Below are 23,391 nucleotides of genomic sequence, written 5' to 3'. Positions count from 1 at the left end.
ACAGAAATTAAAGTGTTTTTTAATCGTCTAAAAGCTGTAATATATTTTATGATAATATTTGATTGAAGATTACATTCTTAATGTATTTGTTTATTTATTTTCAAAAAATCAAACTTGTAAAGGAATTTTAGTTCTAGGTCCTATGAAAGGAACCACCCAGACAACCATTTGATGGGTATTTCGAATTTGCAACGCAAATATACGTGCAATAATGTAGCAAAACCAGTATATATGTACGTATCATTTTGGAGGCCATATAGGTACATTAGCAAACATATTCTTGATTTGGATTGTATTAAATTACGATTTGCACGACTTGTCATGCGCATCATTTACGACTACTCTGATTCTTTTTGGAATAAACTTTGATAATTAACATCATCATATAGATGATTGAGGTTGTAATATACGACATTTTTCGTAACAATAACAGCAAAAAATGGAAAGTTTGACGACTTATTTGGTCGTCTTTTGCGATTCATTTTCCGTCAATTGAATAAAAATAAGATTATTATTTATTTTTGTACTTTTAACAAATTGGTTTATTCATCCCCAAAAACAATAAAAATAAGATTATTTCAAAGAAATGCGTTTTTTGCTGTTTATATCGTTCAAATTTATTATTTGCCTGATAGCAGATTTTTTTCAACGTTCATGAAGTTATTGTTAGTACCTGGACTTGATCCCCTGACCTGCAGATCTGCAGCTCATGACGGTTCCTCGACGCTATCTGGAATATATAAATTCAAGAGGATTTGCTTCAAAGGCATTAAACCAAAAACAATTCGTATATTTCTATAACTTAAATCTTTTAAATCGTAGAACACGTCATCGATGATCTAAAAATACATCAGCATTTTGAAGCCTCCTTAAATACGAGTCTAATCATCGATGTCGTATTATCATAAACGATTTGATTGAACTTATTTGTATTCTTTTACGATTGCCAGCAAATACGTTTTACGAAAATCATACATGCGAATTGATTTGCATAGGTATACGATTGCATGCACATTATTACGAATCAATGCAGTTATATACGATTTTATAGCATATATCTCCAAGTGGCAAGCAAAGTTGCGAGCTTATCGTAAATCGTATTTCATGTTAAAAAATAACATAATTTCGAATAATTTGTTGCATAGCACGACAAAATCTGTCAATCATGGCTTATCATCGCACTATGGGGCAGTTCCATACAATGAGGCGGCAAAAAGTATGATTAGGTGTTATGGAGTATTTTGTAATTTTTGAAAATTTTGTATGAAAATTATTGTTTTAAGTAACTTAAAATAAATTTATTCAAATTTTTTTTTATAAACTACTTCTAAAGTAGGATGCTTGGTGTTATTTTTTGACTCTACTTTAAATTTCCTTTGATAACCGGGTTTTAGACTAATTGATCAGTGAATGATAAATTTTATCAAGACATTTCATGAAACTCAATAGAAAAATGTGTGAAATGGTTGATCGATCATGAGAAACATTGTTTTCGACAAACCAACATCAACTTAAAACTCATCAATGGGTAAAAATTACCCATTTGCATGACATTTTTAGCTTTATTTGATTTTAACTCAAAAAACGGTGCTTCAAGGTGCCATTGTATTTTAAGGACCTAAACCTAGATGTTGATTGTGAAAAGGGTATGGGGAAATGCGGGGATTTTTTTTGGCAAGGCTTTATAGTTTTTGACTTATGAAAAAAATAAATATTTACTCATGATTATCATAGATCAATTTAGTGTGTATAAATTTCGAATGGTTCAATTGATAGGTTTTAATATGAGCTTTCATATGGTGTACTTTAAATTTAAGAAAAAATGTTTCCATAGAAATATATGTGATTTAAATTTTTTTCTTCATCATATAAATTTTTCAATTTTTCAAAGTCTGATGTCTGTGGTGCGTTCAGTATCCAAGATAATGAGTTGAAAAACTGGGAATATCTTTGTCAAATATTAAGTTATTGACTAGTAAAAAACAAAAAAACCATCCGATAAAGTTCAGTTTTTGACTTTTTGCCGCCTCAAACCCCATAGTGCATCGTCCTAGACAACCATTTGGTGGTTATTTCGAATTTGCAACGCAAATATACGTGCAAATATACGTGTAAACATATCGTATATAATGTAGCAAAGCCAGTATATACGTATTAATTTGGAGTCCATATAGGTACATTAACACACAATTTCTTGATTTGGATTGTATTGCTGTAATAAAATCATGCAATGTATTCAAATACGATACAGAATATGCATGGGCCGCACATTGTAGGTGCAGATCTACGAAAATGAGTTTAAATTACATTGTATACGATATAATCTGTAAAATAAAATACGTCTTCTGGTTGTCTGGGGTATATCGGTCGTTTCACAGATTTTTTGCGAATTGTCGTACACAAAGGTCGAGTTCATATGAACATAAATACGAGTCTCTCTCCTTGTCGTAATAAAATCATGCAATGCATCTAAATACGATAAAGAATATGCATGGGCCGCACATTGTAGGTGCAGATATACAAAAATGAGTTTAAATAACATTCTATACGATATTATCTGTAAAATAAAATACGACTTCTGGTTGTCTGGGCAGTTCAGTACCAAAATAGGAACAGAAGGTTCAAAGATGGAAATTTTGATCATCCATATCTTTTTAAATCTTCCAATTAGGGTGAAACCTTTGTTGAAAATTCTCATTGAAACTTGCAGATAAGATCTTGAACTATGAATAAATTTCTTGAAAGATATAAACCTGCCGTCCTTTTATGAGAAAAACATGATTATTTAAAAACAACCGCTTAATGGGTCCAAAGTAAGGCAACTAATCCTATGTATTTGTTGATTTGTAGAAAACAAATGATTTGCCAAGATTCTGCTTCTGTGAAATAAACAACGATTTTCAAAACCAAAACTTTGATTAATGCAGTTTTTTAAAGCCTAAAAAAGTAATCTCGTACGTACCCTTTGCAACCTAGGATCTTTGCTAACCGATTATACTTTAATAATAATCTCATGATGGTTTTACTTCGTTATTGTCTGGTTTTACCAGCAGAGAATTCATAAAAAAACGCATAAAAGTGGCTCAAAAATAATCAAGTTTTATTAGTTTCGCAACAGCTATTTCCACTAAGTTGCCCTCAGTTTCATTTAAGTATTGGACCGAAAAGTAGCAGAAATTGAAGGATGAGGATGCAGCCTCCAGATAAGACGAAGCAAAAATTGGAAAAACTGATCAATATCATATCATGACTGAAAAAAGTGTGCGACGGCCGATTTTAAATACCAAGAATAAAGAAGAAATTTTTCTTACAAAAACGATAAACATTTTTTTTTTTCAAATTTCTTCATGAATGATCATAAGATAACCTTCATTTTTTTCATAGAAAGTATTTCGATCAAACGAATTGTTTTTGAGAAACACTCATTCATGACTGTCCCATTTCTAAAAGAACTAAGCTTTTAATCTCAACTGGATAAAATAACTAATTTCTCTGGCTTGTGCAAAACTGTTAGTTAGCTTCTAAAATAAAAAATAAGGTATAACAAGCCAGATAAATATACCTACACAATAAAATTGAATAAACTTAGGCCGTTTATTCTACTACGATGCTGGATTAGTTATTTTTAAAATCATTTAGGGTTAATGATCTCGAGCGGAGCTTAATAGCTCAATTCAACGCAACTCGAAACAGTTGATAAAGCGGGTATCGGTTATATCCGAACGATTTTTTTTAAGTTCAGTGGATAGATCTTGGTTTCTGCTTTCTAATGATGATTTGTAGAATATTTTAGAGTAAATCCTTATAACTTTACAACTGTTTTAATGTGGTAAGGATTCTGATCTTGAGCGGAACTAAAATATGATCTTGAGCGGAACCTTTTTGTTCCGTCAACAAAGCGTAACTGTAAAAACTTCAATCATATTTCATTTTTAAAGATTTTAAAGTCAAAAAATTAATGTTTTACGTAAATAGCAGCGTTTCAAAGTTGTTCTAAAAATTTCCGTTTAAAATTATGTCTTACTTTTAAACAGATATCCAATTCATCGATTCTCTAAAGTAAAATTTTAGTTTTTTTTTTATTTAAAAATTAAATTCGTTTGTATATTTGATCAACTATTTGAATGTGCGCGTTAAAGGTCATACTGCCCGAACAACTTTTGAAGGTAACGATAAAGTCTGTTATACAAAAGAAGATGCTTTTATTTATTGATTTTGCAAAAAAGCTGCATTTTGCTCTTAATGAAGGTGTTTTTGAGAAAAAAAAATCTGTTTTTTTTTTATTTGATTCAAAAATTCTGTGATGCATTTCTTTAAATTCGTTGAACATTCTTATTATGTTTTAGTTGGGAAAAATCAGTTTAAATTGAAAATCTTTTCATACTTTTCTAATTCAAAGTAAGAAACCTAAATTTTATATTGACGAAACAAATAATAGTTCAAATTCAAAAGATCTGTGAAATCTGTGAATACTTCAAAATTTTGTGTTCCGTAACACAGATTCTGTGATAAAAATTTGCTCAAAATTCCGTGAAATTGCAGATTTTTCTGTGATTTTGGCAACCTTGCTCTAAACAACTCATTCATAGAGGAAAGTTTATAATAAATTCCAGTTTCCTAACTATCACGATAAAATTTATTTATGTTAAAAAAATAATGGAAACTTTAAGTACTTAGCTTAATTGATAAAACAATGAACAATCATTTTCCAAACCGATTTCCATGAGCTCGAGTTCAAGTGTAAACATCAAAAGCTAGCGAATCGGATAGGTGTTCTATACCAGACCACCAATTGAATCGTTTTGTTTTATGAAATAGCTAACCCGGTGTGCTTTACTACACTTTGTAAATCTGAAGAATTTGTTTTAAAAATAATTTGAATTTTTGTTTAAAAGTATATTGTTATCAATTGTAATTTCAACATCAAGAACAACCCCTTGAAATGCAAGCTGCTTCATAAAGTTCGAATAGTTATAGCAGACTGATTCTTATTCTGAAATAATGACTTTATTTTATTGGCAACATTAGTTCTCGAATTAGGCTTAAAAATATGTATGAATATGAAAGCCTTCCTCCACTTTCCCGTTGTCCCTCAGGAAGAAAGAATCGAAAAACATTTCTTGTACCCCAAAAAATTAAACTTTTGGTGTGCCTGGATTGGTACGCTGTGACCCCAATTAAAGAAACTTTTGGTTGCAGTCGAACTTAATTTTACTTCTTTTCTATCCCTAAAGCTGATATAATGAGAAAAATTCAAGGGTGATCCATACATTCAGGGGTAAAAACCGCATGTGAGACATAAGGCAGCGCACCCAGCGGTTTATTTTGGAAGCTCGTAGTTCCGCTCAAGATTATATTTTACTTTTAAAAACTACGCGATAAATTGATATTTTGATGGAAAACTTGTTACAAAAACCAGAATAATGCTTTTTGTGAGTTTTTCTACCATTTTATCAATTGAGAATCAGTTTATAACGGTCAAGGGTTATATATATTAACGTTCAAAGTCAACATATGTAGATTGTTGAAAATTGCAGCAGAAATGCAAATTTTTTTCAAATGTTTCAATAACTTTATTCCATTTCATAAATTTTAGCAAAACTGACAACGTTTATATGAAAAGATCTTGAATAAGTTTTTTTCCAACATTTCGATAAGAATGATAAACAATCATTGCTTAGATCTTAGGAAAAGTAAATGCGGAATCATTTACTTCTCTTCAAGATCATTTACCCTACTATTGCGCTCTCCAAGAATAGGGTACTTATTTCAAAAGTTGATTCGACTTGTTTAAATGATGTTTAGCACTTGAAATTTCACACAAGTTTCTGGAATTTTATAATTCGTGCTTGTACACCTTTTTGTTATTTCGGCAGTCTCTGAAGTGAAAAAACTGATGTTCATACTATTTTTCTCAGCTTAACGTTATTCTAATCATATTGAACAATTCGTCTAGTTGAAGTCCTTCCGAAAAATTGTTACTTTCAAAAGTGCTATCTAGAAATAGTGACATCTAATGTGCCGTTGAAAATAACAAATAAATCAACATATGGCACTGTTTTTCGTCAATTTTTATTCCTTAAAAGAAACCGTTTGAAATTTTAGACAAAAAATTAGAACGTAGAAAATAAACGGAACAAACAAATTTAACAGTTTATTCCAGAGAATATTCGCTTCAGCTCCTGTTGAAATTAAAGAATTTTTTAAAGATATTTTTAATTACTTTTCTTCTGTTATATTAAACTGATAACTTTTTCGAAGGAAAGTAAAGCAGGCGTTGAAATGAGAAGACATGATTTTTTTTTCATCTCCTTTTCAAATTATAAATTGGAGGTTGGATTTATGTTATCGCCCGTTTCTGATGTTTAATATTCTTTTTTGGGCTATTTTTCGGTCTTGGATTTCAAGCAAACAACTTTCTTTTTGAAATGCTTGACGTTTTGACCATTTTTGATGGTCTTGCTCAACAATACTGGAATTTTATTTATTTCAAAATTAACAATGAGCATTGTTGAAAGTCTGATTTGAAGCTTGTAAACTAACTTGTCTTACGGTTCTGTTGTCAATAAGAGCAGTCTTTTAGTTGAATAATCAAGGCCAGAAACCTGTTATCTTCTATATAATCGATTTCACGGAAGAATCTTCCTAGGAAAAAATGAAAGCACGCAGCTTCGTTTTCTATAATTTACAATTTATTCCTAGAGGTTATTAATTCATAAGTTGCAAAAAAAAATCGTCGCAAACATTGTCCAAGCAACCAAAAGCTCGGATAACATACCTCTATCAGGTTTGATCAGCTTAATCAAATATACTAATACAACTTCTCTTCAGCTCAATTTTTTAGTAGCTAAACTCTAAAGTTGACAAAAAGTTCGCATAAATTGCTAAACAACTTCCAACCAGCTTCAAAAAGCACTTTTATAAGCAGCACAAAAATCGAAAAAAAATCTTTTTCGCTCCTTCAATGCCTTCTCAAGTCCACTGCTAATTGGATTCATATTAATCAACCATACTTGTTACTTAACAGACATCTAAATAACATGTTCTTACCAAGGCTCGAACCCGAGCTAACCGCTTGAAAATCGAGCACCACATTTGCTGCTCTATATGAACATAATGAGTAAGCAACGATTTTATTTGATGTGATGATTTTATTTAAAACGACTTTCTGGTACTTCATTTCTACTTTATTTCCACTTTTAAGTTGTTAAAAAGTTCTTCCGTTCAAAACAATCAGAATTAAGCCTTCAAATCTACTTCAAGTTTCGGCGATGTGGACCTTGTTCTCCTGAGCCACCCCTGCGGTCATGGGATTCGAAATGTATGCAAACTCTACCTCAATCATTAATAATAAAGTTCATTTTGTGATTCATTTCGGGTTCCATGACTCCAAGTGTATGTGATTAGTCAATCAAGATGAGCTAAACTTAGTTAAAGATTCCACCGATTGGCTAAGGGATTCCGCTATTTGTTTTTTTCGGGAGCATCTTTTCAAAAACTTGTTTATGTTTACATGTCGATCTTACTGTTTAGTAGATAGAGTTCGACAAAGTTACAGACACTTCTATAAACTCAACAAGGCCAAGTTTGAAAAATTCGGTCAGTGGTTTGCAAGCAATAGCGAACAACTGCATTCAACCTTGAACCTTGAAGTGTTGAAATCCAGTTTAATTCAGTACACTAGATATTCCAGCACAGTAAACTAGATTAATTTTAAGTCTATCGATATTTCATACTTATCGATGAGATTATCGCCCCCCAATACTTTACATCGGCAGTATCAAAACCAACGAAGCTTTCTTAGACATAAAACCCGAAATGAAAAACGGTTTCCACAAACCATTCAACTGCCTTCCTCTTTCTTCTCTTTTTCACCGTTTAACAAATGTTAGTTCACATAGTTCAGCGTACAAGTGCTACTTTATGTGGCTTATTCGGCTTACTGGCAGCTCTATCATTAGAGCACAAAACAGAACAGTCAAACAGCGTCGTCTGTAAGAATCGTTCTACGGTTTCGAAAGGAAAACGGCTAGCTAACTGGCAAGGGCCAACAATGCAATGCAATGGAAGTCTCGTTGAATAACTTGGAAAAGCTTACGGAGAGCAACCTCATTTATCACTCCGGGATGAAGTTTGCACAGCTGAGATGGATAAATGTATGTTTGTGTTTTCGTTCGTCCGTTTATTCTGTTCCAGCTTCGGCTTCAGCTCCTGTTCCCAGAATGATGTTCCGATTCCGCTACCCACATACCGACATTGAACCTAGGCATGCAGTCGGACATCGAGTTCAAATGCAATTTCTAAATGCGATATGAAGTATATACGTCTCCGGAGCTTTTGGCGACTGTCTCAAGGATGTGGAAGCCATTAATCTTGAGCAATATGCTGCCGTATGAGCACCGACGTTTTATTGATCAATCATTAGCAGTTTATAGATTTCATTCTGAGGAAAGCAAAAGGCTAGCCGTCTGGCGGTGATTTTGACCGAATAGAGTAAAGGAATTACTGTGTGATACTGCAGTTTTAATTAAGTCACTTCCATTCGTTTGATTATCGAAAGATTTAACTTTGATGTGGATTGGAAAAAAACCCTATTGAACATAATTTGGATTTTTTTTTATGATCTTGCATATCAAGAGAGTTGTGCCAATGTAACGAAAAGCGTAAAGCAAAAATCGATATACCTCACATTTGGTCCTAGATATGTCGATATTCCATGAGTACTAAACTCGGTGACCAACTTGAGTAGGTACTAAATCATATCATTTTCATCAAAATAAGTTCCTCTTTTTCGAATAGAAATGAATGTTTTTGAACAGAAAAGCATTTTTTTTATAAAAATTCCATGATTCTCGTAAAACTATAGTTACCCAAGTGGACAAAAGTGGTATAGTCTCAATCAAAGTTCACATTTGACTGAATTAATAAAAGGTGATCGAGAGATATATCCATTTTTTCGTAAGGGCTCAGTTTAGACTTCTGAATGAGCCTTAGAAATCAGTATCATGGAACATTTTTGCGCGTTCTAAGCGACTTATAAAATTCTTAAATCGTATTTAAATATCGTGCTTGCTAATGAACTTCTAACGTTCTTTTTATTACCATGCGGAACTTCTAACGAACTATTTGGATCTATGGAACTTCTATGGAACTTGTGTGTTGTTCGAGTAGTTTCGATTGTGGACGCCACTGTTTTAGAGCTGAGCACAGTTTATAACTTGTTTAGCTGTAATTATGGACCCAAGGGAAATATCCCAAGCAACCAAAAGTCCCATAAAACAGGTACAAAAACGCTTATTCAGTCCCACCATTGGTATGAAGTACGTTCTATGCAGCTCAAAATTTAAGTTCTTATTAATACTTTCAAGTTCCAAAACATGTCTTAATGATCTTCTATTCAGCTTCCAGCGGCCTCTTAATTCAGCTTTCGAAAAATCGCAAAATGAGCAAATGTGACTTACCAAATCCCGTATTGAGCACTTTTGTGCCCTTTATGTGACTTAAGTCCCGTATAACGTACGTATAGGTCACTTTTGCAGCTTTCAAGTCCGTTAATGAGTACATATAGTTCACTAATGGGAATTGGGCAAAACAAGTCACATACAACGTACATATTAATCACTTTTGCAACTTTCAAGTTCATTAATGACTACATAAAGTTCACTAAAGGGAATTGGGCAGTTGATTCTCTTTGTCAGCCAATATGCAACTTTCAATGCCCTCATTCAAGTAAATATGTGACTTTTGGTTGCTTGGGATGTCATTCGACAGGCGTGAAGTATGCGTTTGTATAGAACAAAACTAAAGATCAACAAAAAAGCGGGAACGAAAATAACATGATTATCAGTTTACAGAACAACATTCAAAAAATTATGAATTAAGAGCCCTACGGGAATATTAAGTTAAAATTAAGAGCTTACTTACTGGTTAAAATAACAGCTTACTTTTAGAGAATTGATGTAAGATTAAAATTGTATGCGAAGAGTAGATGAAGGAAATAGTTCGGGATCGTTTTTCACCTGGAACTACTAATGTAAGGTAAATATTCAAAACTATTGTACTTTATATTAACAATAAAATTTTCAGTTTTGTGCTGCATTGTAAAAATCTGCTACAAAAGGTGGTTTTTTGATTAGATCCGAACATCGATATTCTTTTTAACTTGAAACAGTTCAATATTTAGTGCTCATTTAGATTTTTTACCGAAAAAAAGTTGCCTTTTACTTATGAAGAAGGTGAATTGGACGTAAATGGGTGAAGGGTGAAACTTATAAGTGAAAATGATATATTGACTATATGCCCTACCCAAGTAACACAGATTATGCCAACTAGCATTAGGAAGTTTTATCATGGTTTAATTACGGCATTTTTTTGTGCAGCTCGTTTTATGGCGGTTTTATTATGGTCATGCAGAATGCTTATAATTTTTTTTCGACCATATGTTTTCAGATGGTTTTGAAAACGCTAATAAAACTTTTATTAAACATGCTGCACTAAACATGCACATTTTGAAAGAGTTGTGAATGCTTTTTTTAAACTATAATAAAACACAAACCTAGAAGTTTGCTCCAAGCTTTCTTTTGCATGTTTTATAATAGCACTCAGTGCATGATTATTAAACCGCCATAAAACTTAGTGACAGTTCTCGATCAAGATGTCAAAACAGGACACGCTCAGATTAGATAGCACATATTTGAATTGGAACTCCCATTTTTACACATTTTTGGTAAGTTATGCGTGTTGGTTTTGAGTTAAAATTAAAAAAAATACATCTTTGAAAACTTGAAATCACCGAAAGTGGTATGAATATCTTTACAATATGAGTATTGAGTAAAAGGGCCCAAATAGTAGGAAAAAAAATTGTTGCTTGACGCCATCATTAATTCAAGATGGCGGCTTCCGCTTTTCACCTAATAACCATATCGTGAAACCTTCACAATATGGTTATTAGGTGAAAGTAATAAGAGAGTAGAATAAGAGTAGAAGTCAAATTTCGTTGCCCGTCGCCATCTTAAATCCAAGATGGCGGCTACCACTCAACTTGAAAATACTGTAAATGACTGAAAATCGCATTAAACCTATATTATAGGGGTATAAGTTGAAAGAAATTAACCGGTAGAAGTTGAATTTCACTATCTGACGCCATCTTGAAATCCAAGATGGCGGCTTCCGCTAAACTTTAAAATGTAGTAAATGACTTAAAATGACATGAAACCCAGGTGGTAGTGGGTGGAAGGGCTTATCGAGTAGAAGTCAAATATTGCTATCTTACGCCATCTTGAAATCCAAGATGGCAGCTTTCTATAAACTTTAAAAATGCTCTAAAACATTGAATATCGCATGAAACCTCCAAAATATGGGTGTTTGTCAATTGGGATAAGCTATAAAAAGTTTATTTTTGCATTCTGAAGCTATCTTGAAATCCAAGATGGTGGCTTCAGCTGAACTTAAAAATACTGTAAATGAATGAAAATAGCATGAAACTCCCAAATATTTTGTATTGGGTGCTAAGGCTAAATACTTACTTACTTACTTAATGATCCCGCGCCGATCCTCCGGTGCATAGGGCCGTGGTAAAAGACCTCCACTGTTGACGATCCGGAGCCAGCGTCTTCACTTGGTCCCAGTCAAGATTCTCGTCTACAGTTCGGATTTCAGCGGCTAGGCTTCGCCGCCACGAGTTTCTGGGTCTGCCTCTTCTTCGATGACCTTCTGGATTCCAATCTAGCGCCTCTCTGCAAATCTCGTTTTCATCTCTTCGCAGCGTGTGCCCAATCCATCTCCACTTACGTTCCCGAATCTCGATTTCTAGCGCCTTTTGATGACACCGGCGATGTAGTTCCTCATTTAAGATCCAGTTGCCAGGCCACCAAGCGCGGATGATATTCCGCAGGCAGCGGTTTACAAATACTTGCAGCTTTCGCGTCGTTACCGCATATGTGCACCAAGTTTCGCACCCGTACAGCAATACGGATTTGACGTTTGAGTTGAAGATTCGGACTTTTGTTCGTAGAGAGATCTGGCGTGACCGCCAGATGTTTCGGAGACTCGCAAACGCAAATCGGGCCTTTCTGATCCGGGTTTCGATGTCTTTTTTGGTACCACCATCAGGCGTTATCTGGCTACCAAGATACTGGAAGCACTCCACTTTCTCAACTTGTTGCCCAGCTACCATGAAATTGGAGGGATTTCCTGTGTTGATCTCCATCGACTTGGTCTTTCCGACATTGACTTTGAGACCTGCTGCCTTGGAACTTTCGGTGAGGTCGTCGAGTTTGCTCTGCATGTCCGGTTGTGTTTGGGCGAGCAAGACAATATCGTCAGCCAGGTCAAGGTCGTTCAGTTGCTCCATTGTTGAAGGATTCCACGGCAATCCTCGGTTCGGTGCACAGTCAATCGATCCAATCAGAATCTCATCCATTACGATTAGAAAAAGTAGCGGTGATAGAATACATCCTTGTCTCACTCCAGCAGTTACTAAGGCTAAATGATAGAAGTCAAATATCTGTTTTCGCGTTTCTCTGAAAATCTGTAAGTGACTGAAAATCCCACAAAAACCACCACAATACAGACCCCGTTCGTTTTTGGCAACATTCGATTTTGACAACATCGAATTTGGCACATGTGCCTAAATCAGACGGTTAACAGGAACAACATAACCCTATAGTTTTCGCAAGAATAAGACCAATACAATTCAAACATAATAGCATGATAGGAATAATGGAATTACATAAATGGCAAAAAAAAACAAAAACTATAAACAAAACAAGAAAAGTGCTAAATGCATTAGAAACATAATGAAAAAATAATAAAAGTGATTTAAAATGATCTAAATTGACTTAAAATAGTAGTTTTAATGTAGTATTACTTGAAAAAAGTAGTGTTCAAGCGATTTTCATTGATTAACAGTATTTTAAATTCAGTGGAAGCTGCCATCTTGGATTTCAAGATGGCGTCGGAAAGAAAAAAATCGACTTCTAGTTTAGCCCTTTCACCCGTATAGTGGTGGTTTAATGCGACTTTTTGTCAGCATTAAGCATTAAAAGTTGAGGGGATGCCGCCATCTTGGATTTCAAGATGGCGTCTGATAGCGAAAGTCAACTTCTACTCGTTAAGCCCTTTCGCCCGATACCCATTTTTTTGGGGTTTCATGCGATTTCAAGTCATTTACACCATTTTAAAGTTCAGCGGAAGCCGCCATCTTGGATTTCAAGATGGCGTCAGACAACAAAATTTGACTTCAACTCATGATTTATTCCACGGGTCATTCAAAACCAATCCCTTTTCATTCAAAAAGTCTGTCCTCATTTACTGTACTAATGATTAACAACTCAGAAATGAGGAACTCATCCTTAGCGTGTAATTGGTTGACTTGCGAGAGAAACGTCAAATCGTAGCTTTTTTTGGGGTCATCATTAAACCATAATAAAACTATGAATTGACTCACGCCATATTGGTTGCAAAATCGAAGGGCACAAAATGACGCCATGTTGATGGATTCACAATGCAAGCATTGGAAAATTTTTTTTCAGGCCTTTTTCCATCAATTCCATCATGATTGACCATCAGATTTGACGAGGCGCATTTAATTTAAGATACTATTTCATATACATTTTACCTAAAATCTTGACTGGCAGTAGAAAAGAAGCTCAATATATGGTTAAAACATTGGTTTTTTAGCTATTAATTTTACCAGATCATATCTGAATAATGCAATCATCATTCATCAACCATTATGGTTGCTGGGAAAAATAAAAAAAAAACTCCGAGAACTGACAGAACCGAAAAAAACAAAAATTTCTAACATGTTTTATAATAGCTTTTTAAAAGCTTTGGTGACCAAAATTGATGACCAACAATTATATGTCTTGATGACGTTTCTAGGGTAGGGCCAAATAGCCTGATTTTGGCTTTATTAGAGTCCAGGTGATGTTATAGAATACGCTTTAGCTTTTTATGAAGATTAATGCGATAGTCCAAACGATATTTTGCTGACCATAATAAAGCTAGAATTGTTACTTGGGTATGGACTAAGGCCAAAACCTGGCAATCTTACCCCACTTTATAATGCTACTGATGCTTTTCAAAAAACAATTCTGACTTGTTGATAGACATTTAAAGACTTTGTTCGAAAAACGCTATCAAAAGCTTTCCAAAATAGAAACAAGGTTGCCAAAATCACATAAAAATCTATTTTTTCGCAGAATTTTGAGCAAATTTACATCACAGAAGCTGTGTTACAGAACACAGAATAATTGAAATATTCACAGATTTAACAAATTTTTAAAATTTTGTACATTTATCTTGAATGTAATTTTTTTGGCAATATAAATTTTGGAGTTTTAACTTTGTTTTGAAAACTCATGATTAATTTTTAATTGTTAATTTTACTTGTTAATTTTTTTAAGTTAAATTTAGAAAAAAAAACAATTTTTTTCAAGAATTTTTATTGAAATTAATGCTAGGGTAAATGATCTTGAACGGACTAGTTGAAATCTGATCTTGAGCGGAACCATTTACTTTTCCTAAGATCTAAGCAATGATTGTTTATGAATCTTATAAAAATGTTAAAAAAAACACTTTTTCAAGATCTTTTCATACAAGCATTGACATTTTTGCAAAAATTTATTGACTGAAATAATGTTATTAGACGTTTTTAAAACATACGCATTTCTGCTGCAATTTTGACTTTGAATGTCAATTTATGTCACCCTTGATCGTTATAAACTGATTCTTAATGAATAAAATGGTAGAAAAACTCATAAAAAAGCATTATTCGGGTTTTTGTTTCCACCAAAATATCAATTAATGACGTAGTTTTTAAAATTAAAATATGATCTAGAGTGGAACCATCTTTGATCTTGAGCGGAACTACTAGCTTCCGAAATAAACCGCAGCATCTGTGTCACAGAACACGAAATTTTGAAATATATACAGATTTCCCATATTTTTTGAATTTCGAATGGATTTCTTAATTATATTTTTTTTGGTCAATATAAAATTTAGGTTTCTTACTATGAATTAGAAAAGTATGAACAGATTTTCAACGTAAACTGATTTTTCCTAATTTAAATATAAAAATGACCCAAATTATCATGAATTTTCAATTAAATGAATGGAATTAAGGCAATAAGAAAACACAAACAATCCGATTTGTTTCTCTAAAACATTGAGTTAGAGCAATTCACATTTTTTTCCAAATCTGTAATTTAAGGTTTCTTCTTTTGTATTACTGACTTCGTCGTTACTTTCACAAGTTGTTCGGGGCAATATAACATTGAAATAATCAATCACATATACTAATGAATTTAATTTTTGTGATTAAAAAAACTAGAATTTGAGTTAAGAGAATCGATTCTTTCAAAACAGGATACAATGAATCATAGTAGAAATTTGACGTTTTTTTAGCAAGAAATAAATTTGAACGGATATTTTGAGAACAACTTTGGAAAGCGAAGTTTCTTTTTTTACGTAAACACATTAATTTTTGAACTTTAAAATCTTCAAAGATGAAATTTAATTGAATTTTTCACAGTTTCACAAGTATTAGGAATAAGAGCTATTGAAGATGTGGACAGAAGAAAATGGTTCCGCTCAAGATCAGAATTCTTACTTCAGTAAAACAGCTCTAGAGTTATTTGGATTTACTCTAAAATATTCTTAAAATCATCATTAGAAAGCAGAAACCAAGATCTATCAGCTGAACTGAACAAAAATTTGTTCGGATATAACCCATAGCCATACTGCTTGATCAACTGTTCCGTGTTGCGTTGAATTGAGCCATTTAGTTCCGCTCAAGATCATTTATCCCTTTTTCCATCATAGAAAACCAAAAAAAATGTCAAAATTTATTTCCTGTAATAGGATTTTGGAATTTGTTTCCAGAAAATTATTCTTGATTTTTAGTTCGGTTAATCATTGGGATAAAATCCTGATTCGAATCTTGATTTTGCATTTGAAACTTAAACTAGATTCATTTTCCATGTTCAAAACTCAGCATACTGGAATATTGAAAGGAAATATTTAAAAATACAAAACGTTTATAAGATTCGGATATGAAATTTTTACTCATTATTCTTATGCAGATTTCAAACTTAAACATGTTCGATAATAGTTATCAAGAATAGAAATAACACATTTTCGTCATTTGAAATTTTCATTTAGATTAACTAGTTGAATTACGAATACAAAATCAAAGTATAGAATATTGAAAATTAAATAAGAGATTTTTGGTTAAGAATTTTGCTTCGAAATTCCCTTTTCGGTTCACAATTTTTAGGAACTCTTGTTTGGAATTTTAATTCAGAAATCGATTTCAAATTAGGAATTCAAAATTTTTATTCAGGTTATAAATACAGAATTTTGATTCGGAATAAAATTTCAAAATTGCCCAAAACACAAAACAGGTGAAACCCACTATTAAAAAATAAGTCTTAATTCATTTTCAAGATTGCATTCTCTGAAAAATCTTAACCTTGGTTTTTTTTTCGCAGGATTTGGAACATTAAATAAATTATTAATCTTTATTTTTCTTGATAAAATAGCTTGTACTTAATCTTCAGGTTCAGGAAAATTCATCTGAGAATATATTTTATGGTTTCTTTTTAAACATTCTCCATACTTCATTCTCCTTGACAACATGTTTACAAAAAAAAACATTATTTATGTTGAACATATGTACTTAAAACAGAAAAGATTTAAACTAAAATCTGAATGTATCGAGTGTACAAAAGTTGAAAATAAATAAAATTTGAACCACAAACTTAATCTTTTACGTTTATTCCTTACTATTTGATTTTCACCCAAGTTTTTCTTTCAAGTGAAGCCTCCGAAATCCCTCATTTATTTTTTAAAGCTTAAAAAAACTGGAAACTTCTAGAACTTATTTATGAATGTATAGATTTAAAATGTTTAATGAAGAAGATGTTTATTAAGAATTTTGTCACCAAACCCTCTCCCTCCCATGAGGCAGTTATTTCTTCGGCCCTGCTCGGAATGGACATTCTCACAATTCTATGATCGAAAAAAGATATTAGATCTCAAAAAATTTAGTAATTTTGTAAATTTTATCAAAAAGTGTTCAGAAAATGTTGACTTTGAAAAATTTGCGTTTTGTTCGGGAATTCATATGTAATTAAACTATATAAATACTTGAAGATCATTAAACAATATTTAAAATCGTGTTCTGATATGGATTCGTTTGTAAAGCCTTTATTTTGAGTTTTAAAATTGTTATCATCCATTATAATTAAACATTGTTAATTAATATTATCTCGATGTTGCAGACGTCAGCCAAATATTGATCACTAAGCTGGAGAATGTTTGTTAATAATTGATAATAGTTTTTTGTAAGAATTTTCAAATTTGTGGAAAAGCAGTAATTATCCCATAATAACTTCTTTCTAAATGTTATTATACTTAACATACACATTGAAATCCAGTTTTTTTAAATATCATAGGTCAATTCTTTTAGAATGCTATACTTTAATTTGTTAAAAAAAATTGTTTTTAAAATATTTGAACTTTATTCATGTGATAGTGTTTTTTAGAGGAATAAGCAGGTAGTGCATTTTTTCCTTACTTTTACCCTCAATCTCTGATTGAAGGGAAAGATTTGAAATTGTAAGATTATAAAAAAAAAGTGTCATTCAAAATTTAAAAATATTATTTCAGGTTACACAAAATTGAGATAATTGATGTGTCCATTCCGAGGACATAACGAAGCATAACCTTTTTGTGGCATCCAGATTGAAGCCTCGATAAAGCCCAATAGATTAACTCATTTCTGTTTTTTTTTCCTATTTCTTCCGCAGTATCGTACGAGCAGTCGGCCATCCGATACGTCTGGAAGAACGACGAGGACACTCTCCGGAAGAGTCCTTCGTTGACAACCCTAAATGCGTACTTGATACAGAACCAAACAATAACCTGCCCAATAAAAGCCAGCTGGAGAGGTGAGTCGGTTTTTGTTCCATCTTCCTCGAACTGCTCGAACTGCCTGGAATTTCTTCCTCCACCTTCCTTCGACTGACTACCCACTAGTTCTTCTTCTAAGCTATCTTGTATCTCTCTTTTTCTCGACTAATGTCAATCTAAAGTATACTTGGTAGAGATTTGGTGTATGTTTTCCTCAGCCCTCACTTCCCCGAACGAACTTCCTTTACTTTCCATGCGTATATTTATCTTCAGTTAGATCAGACTCGTTTCTCGAGCACGGAAACTCGAATCCGTATGCGTTAACAAGAGGTCCTTCTGCTGAATCCTATTCGCTCTCTATCTCTTTAGAAATTCTGTTCTGTCCTGTACTTCTGAACCGTACCTCCTATTGTTCTTTTATCTTCATTCATGACCTTTCGTTCCATTCAGTTGACTCCTCCTCCTTCCCTGTTCGGTGAAAATTCCAAACCAAAGTCTTGCATCCTCCGAATAATCCATAAATCTGTCCACTACGGCAGATTTTCCACTCCATCATCCCGAACACAAACAAAAAAGTATGACGTATTGTATAAGTTTTTGCCGTGTTGTGTTCTGCTCACTTAAATTCAAGCTATGCTGTTATGATTTCAACTTCTAATTTGTCCCCACCACCAGCCTCAGTTTGTCGTCTGCCTTTTAATTAGAACCAAATTATGTGAATCTATAAAGTTGTACTGCATTGAACCCGTGCGTTGTTTGTTTTTGCATCAGGCAACAAGACTTTCCCGGAACGCTCGTTGTAACTTTTAATCAAGAAGCAGCAAAAACTACAAGTTTAAAACAAAATAATAGCTTCATCTTCTCACTCGGCTGATGGCAAGAACCAACCAAAAATATTCCAATGCTCTCAAGCACGACACCTCAACTTTTTGGGAACCTTCTCGTCCTGTCGCGTTGCGTTTTTCTGAATAAAGTATAGCAGCATCTTCTCTCGTCCTATCGCGTTGCAATTTGTTTTCCATTTCAGCTTACTCACATCGTCAATAGGTAGGGAAAAAAGATAAACCTGCAGAAGAGAAACTTTCCCACGTGTATGTACATAGAAAAAAAAAATCCATTCCATCATCCATCAGCCACCATTTTTCCCCGCTTCCGGAAGCGAGTTTGAGCTCAACGTAAGAAAAAACTTTCCGCTGGTTTTATGATATCTCTATTTTTTCGATGCAAACCTTGGTATCCTTCAGTTTGAAGTAGATTTTCCTTGAATTTCCAAGGAAGTTGTCTTCAAAATCGTATGAGGCCTTTGGAGTCAAAGGGGTACAAATAAAAAAAAAATTTTTTCGAGAAAACACCCTTTTAAGATGTTGTTTTTGGCCATTTTCAACAATTTTTCAAAAATGTGTATTTTTCTTTCTAATGTATAGAAGATATTCAAAAAAATTCTAAAAATCTGAAAAAAATCACAAAATAAAGTTTGAAGTATTGTTTGGCATCAAAAACACAAAATTGACCATTTTTTCACTAATACCCCTTTGGCCCTGAGGGCCTCAGACTTTGACTTCCTAATTAAAAATAAACTATTGATAATTCATATACAATGAACAATCGACAGCTCTTACTCAACCAAACTCGCTTCTTGTAAATATTCACTGGTCATTAAAACATCTGTTATTAAAAGCCTTCAAAGGTAAAATTGCCTGCGGAATCGCTGGAATAATAAATAAGAAAACGTTTTCGTTTAGCTACGATAAAAAAAACTGTTCCAAGATGAACAAATTTGCTCTCGTTCTTCTGCTATCAGCAAACTGCTTGAAGTATTCCTGAAGACAAATCGCTCCAAGAGTGATAATATTTTGCCTATCACCAGGCGTCAACAGCTTCGAAGACACCAAAATAAACTATCACACTGAAACATTCTACCCTTTTCCATCCTGTCTGATGGAATCGAAAAAAAAAAACAAACGAACACCTACACACCCTCATCCTAGTTGTTGCAACGGAACATGTCATGCTGCTTTTGTGGTTAATTGGCTATTAAGTATTGATCGATACCAGTTTTATCTCTCTTCCGGTTTGAGCTTCCTTTTTACGTTGTTTTCCTTTTCATCGATCACCTACACGTGTGAGTATTCAGAGCTGTGCCAACCTTTACTATGTTCACCCATTCACCCAACCACAAGCGATTGAAAAAAAAACCGTGCTATCACAATCACAAACACACATACACATACCCTGTTCAGTTCATGCCACATGTCCTTCACCCGAATCGCAATGCCGTCAATGAATTCCTATGGTGGGAAAAATGATTCCGACCGGTTTACTTTCACACATTTTCACTGCCAATGTCATCATTATCATACACATTGAGATGATTCATATGAGTCCTTTTTCAAAATTTAAAATTTTTAACTGAATACATGAACCCGTTTTTTTATAAATTAAGTTGGAGATTTTGAAACAAGATCAAACAATATTCACTTGCAAATTCCATTTAAGGGGCTGTTCACTAATTACGTAAGCACATAGGAGGGTGGGGGGTTTTTACTTTTGCTTACGATCTCTTACTAGGGGGGAAGGGGGGGTTTCCAAAAATATTACGTAAGAAATATTACATTAAAAATTCATCACAGCCACAGCCATACGAAACCATATTACTTAGGTTTTATTTTACTCACTACCTATTTGTTGGTTATTTTTGATGTTATGTTATTTATCTTTTAATGTCTTTGAATGAATAAAAAAAGCAGGTTCTATACAATTTATAGAGAATAAATTCAAACCATAAACACTAAATCACATTATTAAAAAAGATCGTCGCTTTTCGCTTTTCAGCATTACAATATTTTCAATTGAGAAATTATAGAAACAACAAGCAAAATGGCGCGTTGTGACACCACGATTTGAATCCATCATATTTCGAAAATGACTTAAATTCAGAAAAATCTTCAAAAATGATTATAAGGCGCTTTATATAATGAATTTCTAAATAGACAGTTTTTTCACTACCAACTCTTAATTTTAGAAAAGATTTACCAAAAAAATCCCTCAACTTTATCGCTTACCACTGAATGAATCTGAGCTTTAAGGTTAGTTGACAACGTGATTGTCGTTAAACATTTTTGCTTCAATTCTAGTAGTTTAAAATGAATTTTTTTTTGTAAGATTTTTATTATTTTCAGGTAAAAAACATAAAATTTTTTATGGCACATTGTGCTTACCTAATCTCTCTTTTTGAAATCGGAATTTAGATTTTTAATCGTTTATTCGATTTTGAAAATTTATTGAAAATTATTGTTACCCCAAAAATATCCTGAACAATATTTTCTTTAATCGTTTATGACATTTCATCTGTTGTTTGATATATATTGTGCTTTTCAAATACAGGTTTTTTTTATTTTACTTAAAAAGTGCTTTACTTGAAGTATGTATGTCATATTTTTAATATTTTCAAGCTACTTTTGAGAAAAAAAAAACGTGTCAATTTCTCTGACACGAATGCCATAATAATGGTAAAGTGTAAACAATAAAACCAAAAAAAAGTCAATTTCTCAAAGAATAAAAAACGTAAGATCTTACTAGGGGGGAGGGGGGGTTTTGAAAAATCTAACTTTGTCTTACCAGGGGGGGAGGGAGGGTTGAAAATTTCCAAAATTGTGCTTACGTAATTAGTGAACGGCCCCTAAGCACATAATTTAAAGAAAATAAAAAATACTACCTTTATTTTTATTTATAACTTATAACGTCGATATAAGCTCTAATAGCTTACAAGTTTTGTTGGGATTGAAATTTTTTTTGGAGTTAGTACGTAATTTAAATTGTCAGCCGATGGAAGTTTCTATACAAATGTCAAGGCTGTTTTACTATATAAAGGGTGTTCTGATCAAAAAGTAGTCAGTTTAAATTGCGTTTAATTAAAAAAAAATCGATGTATCTTTCATTTTTCAAGTTCAATATGTATAAAAGACAGAAAAATTACTCAGTTAAGATTCCAGTCGACTTTGTCCAAATTGGTGAGCCTTTTGTTTGACACCTGCCATCAGATTCTGAATAGTTACCTGGTCCGCCGCAGAACGCCTATTTGTATCGAAATGCCTCTCGTTGTTAACAGTTTTTTGGGTCTTCTTAAAGTTCTGCTTAACTATCGCTCAATATTTTTCGATTGGGTGAAGTTCTGGTGTGTTGGGAGAGTTCTTATCCTTGGGCACAACCTGAATGTTGATAACGGTATACCACTCCATGGCTTTTTTTTCTATACTGGCAAAATAGCACATACAAATAATGTTTCTTCAGAAAAGGCAGCAAACGCCTTTGAAGAAACTCTTTCGCGTAAATTTCCTGGTTGACGGTTCAAGTTGCAACGAAAATGTCACTTTACAAACCACAGGTACAGAGAGCTTGCTAAACGAGATATTTCTTGGCAAACTTTGGTAGGTAGTTTAATATACTTGAAAATGTTTGCCACCTTTCCCCATCCGGTTGCTGTATAATAATCTTGCTCAGTAAGCTGTCTAAATAGAGTCGGCCTTGGTGTAGGTTTCATCGTCCATTGTCACGCTATCAAACTTTGTCCACAATGAAGAAAACAGCATCCGAGATCTTGTTATTGCCGTAACGTTTTGCTTTTCGTTGCGATCCGGATCGTTTTTAGCATCATGTAGACAGGGTTGCCAAAGTTTTTTTTTTTCAAAAATTAGTAACTGGTAAAGTAAAAATCAGGATACGTCAAAGTAACGGAAATTTGCTCAACATTTTTTTTTAAATTGTCGATCCAAATTTTTACTTAAGCAATGGTATCTTATGATTGGTTGACGATAGCTTCGTTCAATGGTTGTTAAAAATCGGTATCATCTGGTTTCTGTCAACTGGTAGATGTTCAACGAGTCAATGTTTTAGTTGAAACTAGTCAGGTCGTTGTTCAATGGAGCAAGTAGAAACTAGTCAAAACCAATCCAGCTTGGCAGCAGGATTCGTTTCAACCTAGTAGAAATCGGTCGAAGTCAATTGGAAAGATACAGGCGATAAACTGACAATCCAATTCTACTTGTTTCGACCCGTTTCAACTTGTTTTTATTGAACAGATTTGATATTCCCAACTTATTTTTGACATCTCGAAAGGAGAGGTTGGAGTTGCGCTTGAAAGTGCTAGCCATTCTACTGTTCGTCACTGTGGCTCCTGGCTTCAGATTTTTCCCTGATCCAGGCTTCCCAGTTGTCGACAAACGATCCTGAACAATTTTATTACTTTGGTGATGGCTGATTTGACTACGTTCAACGATTTTCATATTTCTGTGTGAGTGTAGTTTGGATTTTCACTAGACATGTAAAAAATTTTGATTTGAACTCCTCTTGCTTGGACGCCCTTTTGATAATTAAAAATAAATTTTTAAAATACTAATGGAAGCAATATTCTACATGAATGATTAGAATAAATACGGCGAATTTAAGTTGACCACTTTCAGATCCAAACACCCTTTA

The 23,391-nt window shown here is 33.2% G+C and overlaps 1 protein-coding gene across 25 annotated transcripts in view; it reads left to right on the top strand.

Annotated features, from left to right (window-relative positions):
• The window catches only part of LOC129755407 (gamma-aminobutyric acid receptor subunit alpha-4), a 706,839-nt gene that overhangs the window by 550,850 nt on the left and 132,598 nt on the right, over positions 1-23,391 (top strand). For all 25 annotated transcript variants that reach the window (XM_055751878.1, XM_055751872.1, XM_055751879.1 and 22 more), the window contains one exon: positions 17,814-17,954. In XM_055751878.1, the coding sequence (XP_055607853.1) occupies positions 17,814-17,954 (141 nt within the window). The remainder of the gene's footprint in view (positions 1-17,813; positions 17,955-23,391) is intronic.

Source organism: Uranotaenia lowii, chromosome 3 (genome assembly GCF_029784155.1).
Source record: "Uranotaenia lowii strain MFRU-FL chromosome 3, ASM2978415v1, whole genome shotgun sequence".
In the NCBI taxonomy this organism is placed as follows: Eukaryota; Metazoa; Arthropoda; class Insecta; order Diptera; family Culicidae; genus Uranotaenia; species Uranotaenia lowii.
Note: the sequence above shows the minus strand (reverse complement) of the source record. Positions and strands in the feature narration are given on the sequence as shown.